Raw genomic sequence first — 14,626 nt, 5'->3', positions numbered from 1 at the left:
GGCAGAAGCACCTTAAACTCTAACCCCTTTGCAATGGGGAAACGGGGATGCGAAAGGAAAGGGTGGTCTCCTCCAGCCCAGCAAATTCCAAAGTCCAACGCTCTTGCCATCAGCGCAAGCACCAGCCACATAACCAGCTCCACGCTCCCAGCCAGATCAGCTTCGCTTGTTCCGGTGGGCAGGGAAGAGTCTGGCCTCCTAATTTGCACAGTATGTAGGAGAATAGGATCCCAGTCATGGCTGAGGACCCAAAAGCGCTGCCACAATGCAAATAGCTCCCATCAGTTATACAACGCCTCTCGTGTACTCGGCCAGGGCCACAGCGCTTTCATGTCATTGTTGTCTTGGGAGGGTGGGGAAAAACAACATTTCAGTGCGTGCAGAGGAGACAGGAGGGAGGAAAGGCTTCTGCACTTCCAAGCTTGCTTTTCGGGAGAGACAACATCTGCCCAGACTTTGGGCAAATCTTCGCAGCAGAGTTTTCCCCTCCTGAAGCCCGCAGCTTCCTCACGGGGCAGTTCCACGAACCACAGTTCCCTAGCTCCTCAAACGGGGTCTCCACACGAGGACACGCACGGTCAGTGTACAAGCCTAGGGCTTGTGTAGGGACGCTCCAAGACCTCTTGCTTCTCTGACGTGCTTTGATCCTCACCTGCCACGTGGGGAATTGCTACCCGGTTAAATAAGCAGCTGCAGGCGACACCTGCAAAGGGTAAGAGATGTGCGAAGCCATGACACGCTAATGCCAATCTCACCTTTCCACTAGCACACACTTTGTGAGACCTGTGCAAATCCTTCCCACAGCACAAAGTTTGACCTCTTCCCAGCTACTTTTGTCCCACAGCCCATGCCAGGGCTGGGTCTTGCCCGAGTACCCCTGCCCAGCAGATGGCTACAGCCCTCCTAACTCTTCTTTCTGCTTCTTGGTGCAACCCCATCCAGGCAGGCCTTGCCAGGGCACACCAGCAAGTCACAGCCCTGGGCTCTTAGACTACAACTGCTTCTTCCCAGGGGTGGCTCAGCTACTGGGATTTTTTCCAGTGTCAACTGTCGGTTCACTCAGGGACACGCGACTTCCAAAAAGCAGATCAGCAGACGCCCCCAAAACTGCCATCCGTAAGAGTGTCCCAGATGAAGCTCAGGCCCAGCAAAGCGAGGGATAAGAGTCAGGCACATTACATATGTTGGACATATTACATCTGTTGGACAACCTCAGCGTTCAGCATTAAGCAGAAATATTTAAATATTGCTTTTTTCCAGCTTTGTGATCTCTGCTAGAATTCGTGCATTTTTCATCCTGATGAGAGTTTTAGGAAGGAAAAACAAGCAGCCCAAAGCCTTTTTCTGTGTCAGGCAGGGTCAAGATAAAGGCAGTTTATTCATCCTCCAACCCCAGACAGCCAGCAATTCTCATCTAAGGTAGCTGTCCTTCACCATTTCCTTCTGGCCCTCTTGGGTACCATTCACTTAATGTAGGGAATGGGAAGCATGAATATTAATCCTGCAGACAGCTCCAGTGCTATCCCTTCTATTCTGATCCTTTCACCTGCAGTCTCCTTCTCCCAGGGATGCCAGGGAAGCGCCTCCTGCGGCTCCACGGTGGTACTCTTCAAAACCCTTCCTTGGACACCTCTCCATCAGCAAGCACTGCCTCGATGGAGCACATCTACCTCTAACGGCTGACAGTCGGCTGAAGAGAACCAGAAGACTACTCTCCTGTGGGTTGGGTTTTTTTTTTTTTTTTTTTTTTTTTTTTTTTTTTTTGAGAGAAGAAATAGTACAAGGTCACATTTGAAAAAAGAACAAGCCGTCCTTTCGCTGAAAGAGCCTCATATTTACAGAGTGAAACCAACAAACACCACAGTATTTTAGTCACTTCCTGTCCTGTCTGCTGCCATTCCCTCCCTGATCTCCCAACTTCTCCATCTCCCAGTCCCCAGGAAGCCTCCTCCTGCTGTGCCACAACTCCTTCCACTTCAGGAGACCAGAGCATCCCTCACTTTCCCTCTCCCTCTGCCTCCTCCCCTTTGCCTGCTGCGTTTCCAGAGCAGCTTGCCCGGTTTGAAGCCTCCCACAACCCTCCCTTACTCTTTTAGAGGGAAGATGTCAACATGACGAATGCAGTCACGTTTCACTCCCGCTTCTGAACTCCCTCCTTCCAAACTCCCCTCGCTGCAGGTACTGTAAGTCCTGCCTGGCTCCCAGCGCATGTATAGAGCGGCGTGACTTACCAGTGGGTCTCTCTCAGTCCCCACTGAGCTTCCTCAGCTGGTGTCTCCCAGCCACCCGTCCCTTCGTAGGTTTACCTTGCTGAAATGCATTCATATTGGTAATAAACCAGCAAGCTCAACTCTCCTCAGTTTACGAATTTAACTCCTCGCGTACTTTTACCGCAATCAGCTATGGCTCTTGTCTAGGTAAGGCCGGACCTTCAACACCCAACCTCATCGAGGGGTGTTTTAATCTTGAGCGAGTACCTGCGGCCAACAGCAGCATCCACAGTTCAGTCTCCAAGACACCGTGCTGAGATCCGCCAGCAATCATCAGCCACCCCCCAAAGGTCACGCGAGATTCGTTCTATCGGCGGGAAAGGGTCCCGTTTCGCTGGGAAGGCACAAGGCCAAGGCAACCCCGGGCAGGAGGACAGACAAGCAGGGAAGCAGCAAGGCGGGCCCAGGGCAGAGCAGGTGCCAGCGCCAGAACTGGCTATGCAGGGAAGACACTCCCTTGCAAGTATTTTCAGATACAGCGTGAAGAACCAAGGCACAAAGATTACGACATCCAATCAGCAGTTTGCCAGGTTACTGCTTATCTTAAGCACAAGAGCTTTTCCTTTCTATATTCCTCTCCTCCAAGCCTGCACCTCCCACTTCAGCTCCGGGTCTAGGCTCCAGGCTCTGGTCCATGCAAGCACGTTTCTCCTGTTTCTCCCCGGCAGCGGAGAGGCAGCAGGCTTCTGTCCTCCGTGCCTCCCCACCTTCAACCGCTTCAGTTTCTCCTCAGCTCCTCTTCCTCCCAAGCGTGGGAAGCAATTAAGTAAACCACAACACCTCTCGCCACCCTCGAGGTACAAAGGGCGCTACAGCGGTGGGCCCGCGTCATTCTCTTAACATTTTGGCTCTGCAGAGCCGTTTGCTTTGCCAAACAACTGCCAGCGCCCCAGAGATGATCACTGAAGTGGTCCTGGACTCCCTGCTCCCTGGCTAGGAGGAGGCCCTGCAGTAGGATCTGAAGAGAAGGCCCTAATCCCCCAAGCAAGAGATCCGGGACCACCGGTCATCTCTGTCTCAGGGCAAGCCCGGAGGCCAGCCTGACTCTAGGACAAGCCAGCGGGTTGGCTTATCAGCAGCTCTGCACGCCCTATCCACCAGTGATGACTATCTGGCCAAAGATAAACTAACCTAACTCTTTTGTTGCCTGGCTTCACAAAAGAAACCCAAGAACTAACCCAGTAGGCTTCGCCCAGGTTAGATGCCCCTCATCTTCTCCTGTCTCTCCCAAAGACCTGGAGAGCAGAACCAGCGTATCCCAGGTTGCCCATTCCCGGACAAAGACAAACTCAAAGCACCAGGCTGAGGAGTAAACAGGAATCTACGCAGAGCTGGAGCCCTTCCAGGCTTCACAGCTCCAGGAGGGATTCCTATCACAAGCAGGGCTGGCAGCGTTTCAGGACGAGCAGGGAGAACACTTTGGTTTGCACTTTTGGGTTACCAATTGGATGTACACGAGGAGTAATTGGGGAATTGGAGCAAGGCTGAAAGAGGCAGGTGGGGAGACAGCACCGACGGGCCAAGGAGAACTCCAGCAGCTAAACCACACGCTGACCAGCCACAGCAGCAAAACCACGAGACAGAGGAACGTGCTGGATCAGATCACAGATGGGCAAGTCTGGCAACAGTCCCAATACGGAAACACTGCTCCTAGGAAAGGCTACGGCTTCTCACTCCACCCACCTGCAGCATATTTCCCATGCAGCCACCGACCCAGCTAGCTCTTGCGGCGCTACTAACCCTCAGACTGCCCATACCCACCTAGCACCCTGGTACCTGGACAAACCCTGCTTGGATTCTATGACAGCTTGAAGAAGCTCATGAAGGACCACCAAATCCTCCAAACCCCTTTAATTACCTCCCACCCCTTCCTAACCAGAAGAAATCCAAGGAAAAAAACCTGCTGGGTAGAGCCCTTTCCCTCGCAGGGTGTCCCCAGCACACGTGCTGTGCAGTCAGGTAGATGAGCATTGCACCAGCTCTGCTACTCCTTTTGCTCTGTATAGGAAGGCAACAGAGCATCCCCAAAACTGACCAAACTTCTCCAAAAAAATCAAGCTTGAAAATTACATGCACTTAACCCGTTTTCGCCACTCGGGAAAAGAGCGGACTGTTTGCCTCCAGGCTGTGGAGCCCACACACATCACCAGGCAGAGACCCAGCAGAGCTGGCACAAGGGACAGATGGAGCCGCGTACATCTGGGGACAGAGATGCAGCTGATCTAACATTAGCAGGTCAGCACTTACACGACTTCAGTCCTTGCTGGGACAGGCAGAACGCCGCTCTGTCCACAACGCTGTGGGAATTCAGAGGACTAGCTTGGATTTTTCAGTGGGGAAGAGCTCACCCTCCAAATTTCCCAATGCCCCAACCCAGCTCTGCAGAAACCTGTTGCCGGTTCGGTCCGGTCACATAAACTGAACAAGGCTGGGCCCACAGGAGCACTGGGATAGCAAAAGCACGGGGAGCTTTGGGGTCTGCGCTGCAATTCCTGCTACGCCGACACTGTCCTCTAAAGGGAACAGTAACGGGCTGCCTGAATTGCAGGCTCTAGGGTGCAGGTTGCTTATGAAGAGAGGAAACAGCTCAGGGCTGTTGGGAAGAACATGGACAGTGTGTGAAACCATCTACTCGGAAGGAGATTTCCCCCTTACTCTGCGCTGTTACACCACCGCTGCACACACTCCCTCCCCCTTCGCTCCACCAGAAGCCAAGTCCTGGCCCCCTCCTTACTCCACACGGGGCAAAGGGGCTCAGGACTTCAGTCACTCATGGTAGTATTTATGCACAGTGAACTAGAGACACTGCGATGCTCTAACCCTAAAGGAGCATACGTTGCCTCTCCTTCCCACGGCCAGCTGCCTCAGCTCGATCCCAAGATTCCAGCTCCTGAGAGCCAGGGTATAAGGGAGAACAAGGGGGGAAGCAGGCCACTCTTGGACTGAACAGCACAGACACACAGACAAGCCTTTTTTTTTTTTTTTTAAATACAGGCTTTTCTGCTCTTACACCTTTGGGTTGTTCCTCCAGCATTCGCTTCGCCGTCTCCCCAAGTTCTGCAGCACCACGTCTCTTCTCTCTCGCCCCGCAGAATCTCACCGCTGCCTCGGGAAAAGTCAGGCAAGGTAAGAGGCAGCATCAAAAAGCAGCATCCCCTCTGCATATCTCGCTTGTAGCGAGAATGTGCCTCACTGGCTGGGATCTGCTTCTCCAGCTAATAGTTCTATCAAGCAACATCCCGATCCTTCTTCCCAGTGCCTTTCATCAAGCAGCCTCTTCTCCCGAACTCTGCCAGGACCGGCTAAGACACGACAGCATGATTCTGCAGTCAGTTCCTAACCCTGAGGACCAGCACTAACAAAAACCACAGACGACGATCACACCCCGGAGCCTCTTCCTTGACATAAAAGGGTGTGGGGTGGCTTTATTAAAACTCTTGTTTGTGTACAGTGCGACAGCTAAAAACATGCAAGATCCAGGGAAAGACACAAAGCAGCCAGCGTTTAGTGTACTGTAGGGAGGAAAGTTTACTGCTCCACTTGCCACGGATATAAAATTTTCTAGTTAACAGCAGTAAAAACTGCCAGTCTGCCCCCCACAACAGCTCGCTCACACACACAGAGCCGTGAACCATACCTCAGCTCTTCTGGCAGCAAGGGTGCCACCCAGATCTGCACCCTTCCAGGCACCCAACCTGGTCAGAGAGAGCGTACCTCCCCATCCGACTACTGCAGAAGCATAAACCCACCTCTCTCTTCTTACCAACCTGCAACTCCAGCCAGATCCCAGCCCAAAACCTCCCCTGGTCCAAATTCCTGGGGCTTCCACAGGGATTCACGGTCCCTGGACATCCAGGTGATGCTGTTTACTGCTGGTCCTGTTTCTACAGTAACAAAGATGCACAAGCATGGACGCACAGAAACAGAATAAAGAGAAACCCTGTCAAACGGATCCATCTCCTCTCCCCTGTCATGGATTCACAGGCTACACTTTTGTCACCAGGTTTATCCGAACCATCTCAAGTGCCAGCAAGCAACACCTGCGGGCAGCTATGCATCTTCCTCACCTGGTTCCTAGGAGAAGAGGTGAACAGGGAGAATCAGCAAACAGAAGACTGCGAGTTCATCACAGCCCTTCTGGTCCCTCCAGATTAAGCTCCAGGCTGTATGAGCAGAGTTCTTCTAGCATCAGCGAGATCCTTCTCTGCTCTCATCTCCCTCTCCACCAGGGCCAAGAACGGCCAGGATATCCAGTAAGGCAGATCCGCTCTGCAATGACAACTCCTGTCCTCCGAGCACCACCACCTTGCAGATGCACCGTCCCCTGCCACAGCTGCACGACAACGCGCAGTGATTCAGCGCGGTATACCATGCTCCTCCTCACCTTCCACCTCTTCCGCTTGCCTTTAACCTCTTCAACCCAAATAAAAGCAGGTCAGGCACTGTGTAAGAAAGTCTGTGAACTAATAAGTCAACTCCAACAGCTTTCCAGAGCTCAGGCTACCTGTTCAGAGCTCCCCCATCGCTTCCTCCTCTGGAGCCAGCAACGCTCTTCTGTCATCAGCAGCACCAGACATCTCACCCTGAAGATAAGGAATTGCTTTCCCTCATGCATTTTCAGAGGACAGTGTTAGTGCCCCACCTTGTTTCTTCACCTCTGAGCATGCCACCACTTCCCTCACGTGTGCCATTTCTCCCCCAAACCCAGCCAGAGACCTGTAGACCCCTGCCTGGGTGGCTCCTGACATAATTAGCCAACGATAAAAAGGTCCCGGGGGGCATAGGGACTGCTCTGCTAACCTGTTAGCGTCACCTCCAGCTGGGATAACCCTGTGAAAAACCTACTCCTGCTTATTACCAGGAGTTAAGAGATGCATCTTGTAAATATTTGGTAACTCACAAGTAACTTCAAGCGCTCTTGCTCACTGCAGCTTCCGGGACACACCGAAGGCACAGCCAGGCTCGGGACAGTAAGAAGCCAGCAGAGATATTTACCTCCTGCCTTCCTCTCTGCTGACACAGAACACCAGCCGGTTGGTTTCAGGGATGTGTTCTCCCAGGGACACTCTAGCATCTTTCAGGATCTAAATGCTCACGGGGATTTCTAAAGCTTTCCAAGGATAGCCATCAGTCGCTGTTAGCTTCCACCAAAGAGCTGCCCAGATCAAATCTGAACAGCCCCTAAATTATTTAGAGCTCAATTATTACACCTGGGTCATTTGGAATGACTCATTCGTAGCGTCTTCAGTTTGAGGCAGAGGCAAGTGAGAGAGATTAATTACCCTACTTGCACAGGCCCTGTCTAGACTAGGAAATTGAGGTGTGTCCAGCAGACCAGCGACATTTGCCCAGACAGGGTTTCACACAGGGCACATGGCAGACAAACTCTGAGCCCGTTCAGGCAACAGGAGGGAGCATGGCTTGACACAGGGTAAGGGATCGCCAGCGTCAAATTCAAATTGGGGGGGCCGTGCACAACCACCCAGATTCTCACCCCAACGCACGTGGCTCATCCCACGCTTCAGTACCCGGGGGAGCTACACCGGTAGGCTCACCCCAGCACACACATACGAGTCCCAGGTCAACGGGACCAGCTCTGGGAAAGCCAGTATCCAGCAGGACTGGCTTTGTCAAGCACACCAAGACGTGAGGATGACAAACACCGGCAAGGGATCGTTACCTGGCAGCGAGCAGCATTACAAGGAGTACAAACAAGAAGTCAGGCTGAACCTGATGGGAAGGCATTGCTCCTCGCCTCCCGCTGTTGGGATAGCAGGAGCCATTCAAGGCAGAGCAAGGGCAGCCGCTTGACCAACACGGGGAGCTGCGTCCTCCTCTTTGCTATCTTCTTACCAGACGTGAGCAGCGTCCTGCCAGCCCACGGCCTGCTCCCTGCTGACCTCCCTCTCACAGCTTTGAGGCCATCTCTCCCCTCGGCAGCGTGAGGATAAGGGCTGGAACTTTGTCACCAGTGTCACGTGAAGACTAACATGCATGGGTCTTCCTGGCCCCATGGGTTGCGTCCTGCATTTGACATCACCCCATCCCGCAGAAAGGGTTTGGTACCACTGATACGAACAACTTGGAAACCACACGATTATTGCTGCTGTGACTCTGGGAACCCGTCAGAGCCAGCCTCGCCATCCCTCAGGCACGGGCAGCGCACACCGCAGCGTGCCGGTGCCACTCCACACCACGGTACAGACGGCTGCAAGAGCAACCTCTTCCTCCACGCTCCCCAAGCTTCACCCCTCAGCTGATGACTCCACATACTGTAAAGCTCAGGTGAGCTCTCGCCCCAGGGGATAGTGTGGACACCAACATGTAAGGACAGGTTTGCTAACTGCTGTTTACGGGAGAGGCCTCAGGTTTTGGCTGGTAGGGACAGGCCGAGGCCTCCTCTCAAATTCCAGGTAAGGATCTGACCAGAGGGCAGGGCAGCGTTAAGGCAGGACACGGACGGCCCCAAGCGATGGGAGAGACAGCATTTCACACTCGGCTCATCTCCCATACGCTTGAGCACCCGGAGCATTTATCCGCAGGCCAGTCTCCTCCTCCACAGCCCCACTTCCCTTCACGGGTTGTCACAACAATCTCCAACAACCAAAACACGGGTGCCACTGCGCCCAGCCAGGGCTGGTCACTCCGGGCTCAGGCACTGCTCCTGCCTGGGCTCCAGCGAGCCCCGCTGCCCGGAGGGAAGGTGCGGCTCCGCCGCAGGCTCTCTCCAGCAGCAGAGCCAGTTGAAGAGGTTCCTACCCCACCCTGTCTCCCCACCTCAGACCGCCGCCACCTCTCCGGTCTCGTCAGGTTTGCTGGTGGGCAGCTAGCTGGCTAGCCCAGCACAGACAACAATTTGGATTAGGTGGCCCCCCCCGCTGCCAACTTAAATCTAGGGCACGATCCACAATCTCCTGAAGCAGCATTCAGCTCAGGGGCATCAGCTTCCGAGACGCTAACAGGGGGAGGGAGAGAACCTCTTAAACCAGCTCTGCCAGGCCGGCAATCCTAATTTGGAACCACACCCTGAGATACAGACTGCTGACTTGGCAGCAGCGGCAAGACCACGATGGGCAGGATTTGTCCTTAGGGTAATGACACCGTCCCGCTATGCTCCCCCAATTCTGAAGCGATCCAGTGCTGCTGCCCTTCACTCCTTACCCCGAGCGTTGTCACTGGAAGTGCACGGCGCCACCTTGGTGATGTGCTAATCCCAACTTGTAATTCGCAGCGTCTTGCTAGTCTTAGTTCACAGTAAAGGCCTGGCAGAATTAGCCCCAGAACAGACAGAAGGCAAGATTTCCTCACACTTCCAGCACCCAGGAATACTCCGTGATTCCCCTGCAGAAGGACGGGCAGACCCCAGCCTCGTGTCCTGCTGCCAAAGCCTTCGGCAGCTCCATGCATTGACACAGATCTGGATGGGTAAAGTGGCTTTGCGTGCGGTGAAGACTGGAGTAAGAGCGAAGCCCCCGCTCAGCGGAGCCCCACGCAGGCACGCCTGGCCCCGAGCACACCCTTCGGAAGCGTTGGGTCAAACGGCCCCTCCGGCAGCAGTTTCCAGAGACGTACCGGCCAGTTTGCTAACAGCTCCCCGAGCACCACCAGGAGATTCCTGCCCTGCTGCCCCACCTCGCGCACGATAACCTAACACAGATCTAACCTCACCAAAAAGTTAAGTTACATAGATGCAACAGTTTCTCCTCAGTCTCAGATGACCTCTCCGAGATCCTGGTGAGGCAGCGAGGGGCTGACAAGGTACTCTGGGACAAAACTCTCTGGACAGCCTGAGCCCAGCAGAGTACCCCACAGCACCAGACCGACTAAACTTCTTTTTCTCCAGAGCTGTTAGTCCGTAGCCAGAGCTGCTCGCGTTGCCACCCTTGCCTTTAAGAAGTCCAGGCTCCAGCTCCAGGCGCCAGCGTGCCCTTGGCCTCCTCGCGGGGAGCTGAACAGCTTGGGGACACGGGCTGGGTGCGACCACCCAGTGACAGTCAGCGGAAGACTTCCCAAGTCTCGGAGAGGGACCATCGCATTGTTAGTGCCAGGGCTGGACTGTCACTCAGGCTGCAGGATACAATAGAGCATTTCAGCTCCTCCATTAAGGGCCTGCAAAACACGCATCTACAGCTCATAAAGCCGGCACCTCCAACCAGTCCCCAAAGTAGTGCCTCATTATAGAGCCGAGGAGCAGAAACATAGGCAGGCTTAGTAGAAAACCACTCTGCAGTGCCTGACAAACCCCATCCTCCGGTACTCACGGTGCAGGGAGGCCCAGCTGAATCTCTGGGTGAGGAACACAGAGGAACATCTCCTAACCCGCCGCTCCGCACATTTTCCCCGCTCACGCAGCATCGTCCACGGGCTGCCTTCCCCTACTGGTGTCAGCTGCCCAGAGCTTGCCGGGACACAGCTTCTTCCTCCGTTTAATTGTTTCAGATGGGCACAAGACATTCTCCCAACGATATCCCTGCGTCCAGACCAACTCACCCAGGCCTTTATCAACTTGGGAGTCGTGGGTGCAGAGCCTGAACTAGGAAGCAAGCACAGTTAGAGCAGCGCGACCCACCTAATCTAAGTGTCATTATACTACGCAGGGACGCGTGGACTGGCAGAGAATTCTTGTAGGAACGCGACTACATCTGAAGCAGCGGTGAATTGCTCCTCAAAACCCACATCTCCCACCTATACGGACAAATCCGTTCAGAAAAACATGAACGGATCAGATTCTTGTCGACCCAGAGGAAGGTAACAGTACTGCTGGCTAAATAAAATAACAATAAACGCTCAGGACTTCCTCTACGAGCTGATGGAAGCCAGCCTGATTTTAAGGCCAGGGTGACACACCAAAAGATGCTGTTGGTGTAATTACCCTGGCACACCAGATTGCAAGCTTCTCTTGCCATCTCGGGCCACTGATACCATCAAACCATGCTACTTGCCCATACAATTAATTCAGCCACTATAAACTATTCTGGCCAAGGTTGTTTGGCTGGTAGGACTACTACGCTTGGATTTTTTTTTTTAAATATATATTCTTTTGCCATCACACCCGCATTGATCCCCAGTCACGCACAAGAAGCACAGCTTACAGTAGCAGAAACGCGCCATGCTACCAACTGCCCCACCTAGAACTTTTAATGTAGGCATATTAAAACCAACTTCCAAGACCAAGGCATACGTAGGAGTAGGATATTCAAATAAGTCACACGCAGCACTTTTGTCTTCCTGGATAATTCACCCATGATACCTTGTTCTGCAAGGGCCAGAAACACTAGCGAAAAGAATAGCTCCCCACGTTGCAAAGCATGCATCTCAAAAAAAAATAAAATAAAAATCATCTTCTAAGGGTCCTTCAACAAGGAAGCGTCACTGACACAGCAAGAGAGCGTAACAAGCTGGAAATTCCCAGGAAAAGCGAAGCAGGAGGCATGAACTAAGCCTCACCTACCACACAGGGGTCTCACCTCCTCCTCTCGGCTGCAGGCCAGCAGAGACAACATGCACGAGGCCGCAGAAGCCTAGGTGAGCCTCATCCTCTGCTTGCTGCCCATGTGCCCTCCCAAGCCCCTTAAGCACGCAGCTCATCGGTGTGCAGCCATTTATCCAGCTTAGCACACTCTGCTGGAGTCCAGGCCACCTACACTAGGACAGCAACTCTTCCTGATGATTTCTATTGGCGCGACTGTAAGCATTTTTAAACCGGCAAGTTCCTGGCCGCTAGTCCCCCTCACCTGCCTTGTTTTTGTCCGGCCGTTTTGGGTTACCTCAGCTGGTTGAAGTGTAGCTAAGATCGTAGTTTAACCAAAACCTAAAGCTGGCATCGCCTCCAAGAGAAGCTATCCTGCCACCCTGACTGCTGGCCATAGAAATGGTCACTTCCCAGTCAAACCAGTGCCCTGAGCTGCGGGCCGTGCAGCTGCGGGAACAAGCAATGACAAGGAGGGACAAGGGAGGAGGGGGGACTGCTGCTTTTGGCAGCATCGCCAAATTAAAGCATTCACCAAAGCACTTGGAAAAACAAACCACCTTGAAGGGCCCACAGGCGTATTACAGTTTGGTGGTGGGTTTGTTTTTGGTTTTTTTAAGTACCTTCTCAAAAAAGACAAGATTATAAACCACTTCAAGAGTCGCTTCAGGTTCCCGAAGCGGGCTAAAGCGGCTGACTATAAAAGTATAGATGAGTATCACCCAATCATCTGGTGTGAGAATCCTCTCTGCAACAAGTAAACATGCAATAGACACCGAGCAGTGCCAGAAAAGGAGCACAACAAACCACGGCCTACACGGTATCCTCCTTTCCACAGGGACCAGTGCTGGAATAGCCATTTCTACCCTCACAAGAGGGTTTCTGTCCCAAGGCCACCTACAAGGCTACAACTCCCCAGCACCCTTTCTATGGCCAGGCACCCGGCAGCAACAAAAGAGCAACAAGAGCCGCTCGCTCTCGAGGGCAAAGCTTAATGCTGAGTACCACGCTGCCTCACGCCAAATGGTTTCAGAGTATTAAAGGATAAGGATTTACTTTTACAGACAGCACCTTGACGGTGAGGGTACACGTATTGCTGTGCCTCAGAGAGGAACTCCATCACAGCCTCAGCTATCACAGAGCTGACACTCGCCCTTCCCAGGGGGTTTACAACTGCCTCAAAACAAGGCAAAACCGACCTGCAGGAGGCACAGCAGCTTCCCTGGGATCTCTGGGAATACAATCTCAGACTCTCAGAGCAGCTGCTCCCAAACAGCTCACAGTTACAGCCCAACTCCCAGACCAGCAGCTTCACGCGGTCCCCCGAACAGCAGTGCAAACGTCAGACGAGCCAGAGCTCCTGACAGGGCCTGAGTAGGAGCCGACTTTTCGGGACAGCTCCCTCCGAAAGAAAACACCCAGAGAAGACACGAGCACGTATGCACAGGCACAACCACATCTGAGCTTGAAGCTGGTTTTCTCCGATACTTCTATCCAGCAGCTTTGCAAAGCATCTTACCCAGGTCTCGGCCTCCAACTCTCCCCTCTGTCAGAGTTCAGAGGCCAAGCACCCTTCACTAGGGCAAACTTTGTGACACAAACAGGACCCACGACACCATCTAACCCACCGCCGGCTGAGACAGCACCTCTGGGGAGGCTGCAGTGATCCACCACAACGCTTTTTTGGGTTGTCTAAACCTGTTGCCAGTAAAAGCCCCTTCTTTCTTCAGTTGCAACAGAACCAAGAGCAGAATATGATTGTTTAGGGCCAATACTAACCAGTCTTTGGCTGTAGCGGATCCTTTCTTCCTCGGGCTCCATCTCCGACTCTTCTGAAGAGAGCGAGAAGGACACTCCAGGACTGCTGTCTTCCTCCTCTTCCTCCTTTGAAGTCAGAGGGAAATAGTGAAGCAGGGCACACAGACACAAGACACCTACATCCCTCATTTCTGGGCTCATTTTGAGGCCCATTCCACGCCACCGTGCAGGGCTAAGTGAACACAGTGGATGAGCCCACCTCGCCTTCTAACACTCCCATTCTAACTTTAGGCATGACCTAGGGGAAATAACTTTACCAGCTGTTCTGTAACACAACATGAGCTGCAGGTCTCAGATCAGGCAAAGGCCTCTGCTCCACGCTACTACCAGCACAAGCAGCAGCTCCGTTGGCCCACACTGCAATACGGGACAGGCAAGCTGCTGTCAAACGCTCGACGGCAGTCGGGGAGCAGCCTGGTTTCCCCAGAGTACAAGATCAGGCATTTAGAGAACCAGCTCCTCCAGACAACCCAACTGCCGTCCTCTGGATATCCCATACCGTGGCACTAGGGAGAGGCTACACAGGCACAGAGCATCTCCCGTGAACAGGGAAAGCGTACGGGATCTCTCCTACGCACGGTGCTTGCGCATGGCTGCGGGTAGGGGACTAACTCCCGTCTTGAGAAGACCTACATGCTCAGATCTCAAAATCTGCCACCTTGTGACACTACACAATAATATGGGAAAACCTCCCAAGGCTTCAGATGGCACCTAAACTTTTTTTTTTTTTTTTTAAAGGAACCGAACGAAACCCAAAGCCTAGGTATATCGCAGCTCTTAATCCCAAGACCATGCCTATGCCAGACCTTCAGGGAAGGAATCCGCCACCCCGTGTAGTGTTACAGAACCGCTACCGTAGCGTGGAGAGAACTTGTTTCATCCTGCTCCTCCCCGACCCCTCCGAGCAGGGTTTGACAGCAGAGCGCTTCCACCCCGCCAGCAGCTCCCCGGGCCCCGCCGCCCGCACCGCTCGGGACCGGGCTTCCCCGCTCAGCTCAGGCAGCCCGGCCCGTTTCCCTGCGCTCGCTAAACTCTGTTTATAAACACCCGGACAACCGGAGCGCAGCAC

At 53.4% G+C, this 14,626-nt stretch overlaps 1 protein-coding gene across 1 annotated transcript in view; it reads right to left on the bottom strand.

Moving 5' to 3' along the window:
• Positions 1-13,958, bottom strand: part of KDM2A (lysine demethylase 2A) — a 46,397-nt gene extending 32,439 nt beyond the window's left edge. The window contains exon 1 of the mRNA XM_035897992.1: positions 13,519-13,958. Coding sequence (XP_035753885.1) covers positions 13,519-13,710 — 192 coding nt within the window. The 5' untranslated portion in view covers positions 13,711-13,958. The remainder of the gene's footprint in view (positions 1-13,518) is intronic.
• Positions 13,959-14,626: the final 668 nt, after the last annotated feature.

Source organism: Egretta garzetta, unplaced genomic scaffold, assembly GCF_000687185.1.
Source record: "Egretta garzetta isolate BGI_Z169 unplaced genomic scaffold, ASM68718v1 scaffold997, whole genome shotgun sequence".
Classification (NCBI taxonomy): Eukaryota; Metazoa; Chordata; class Aves; order Pelecaniformes; family Ardeidae; genus Egretta; species Egretta garzetta.
This window is presented reverse-complemented; position numbering and strand designations above follow the sequence as displayed.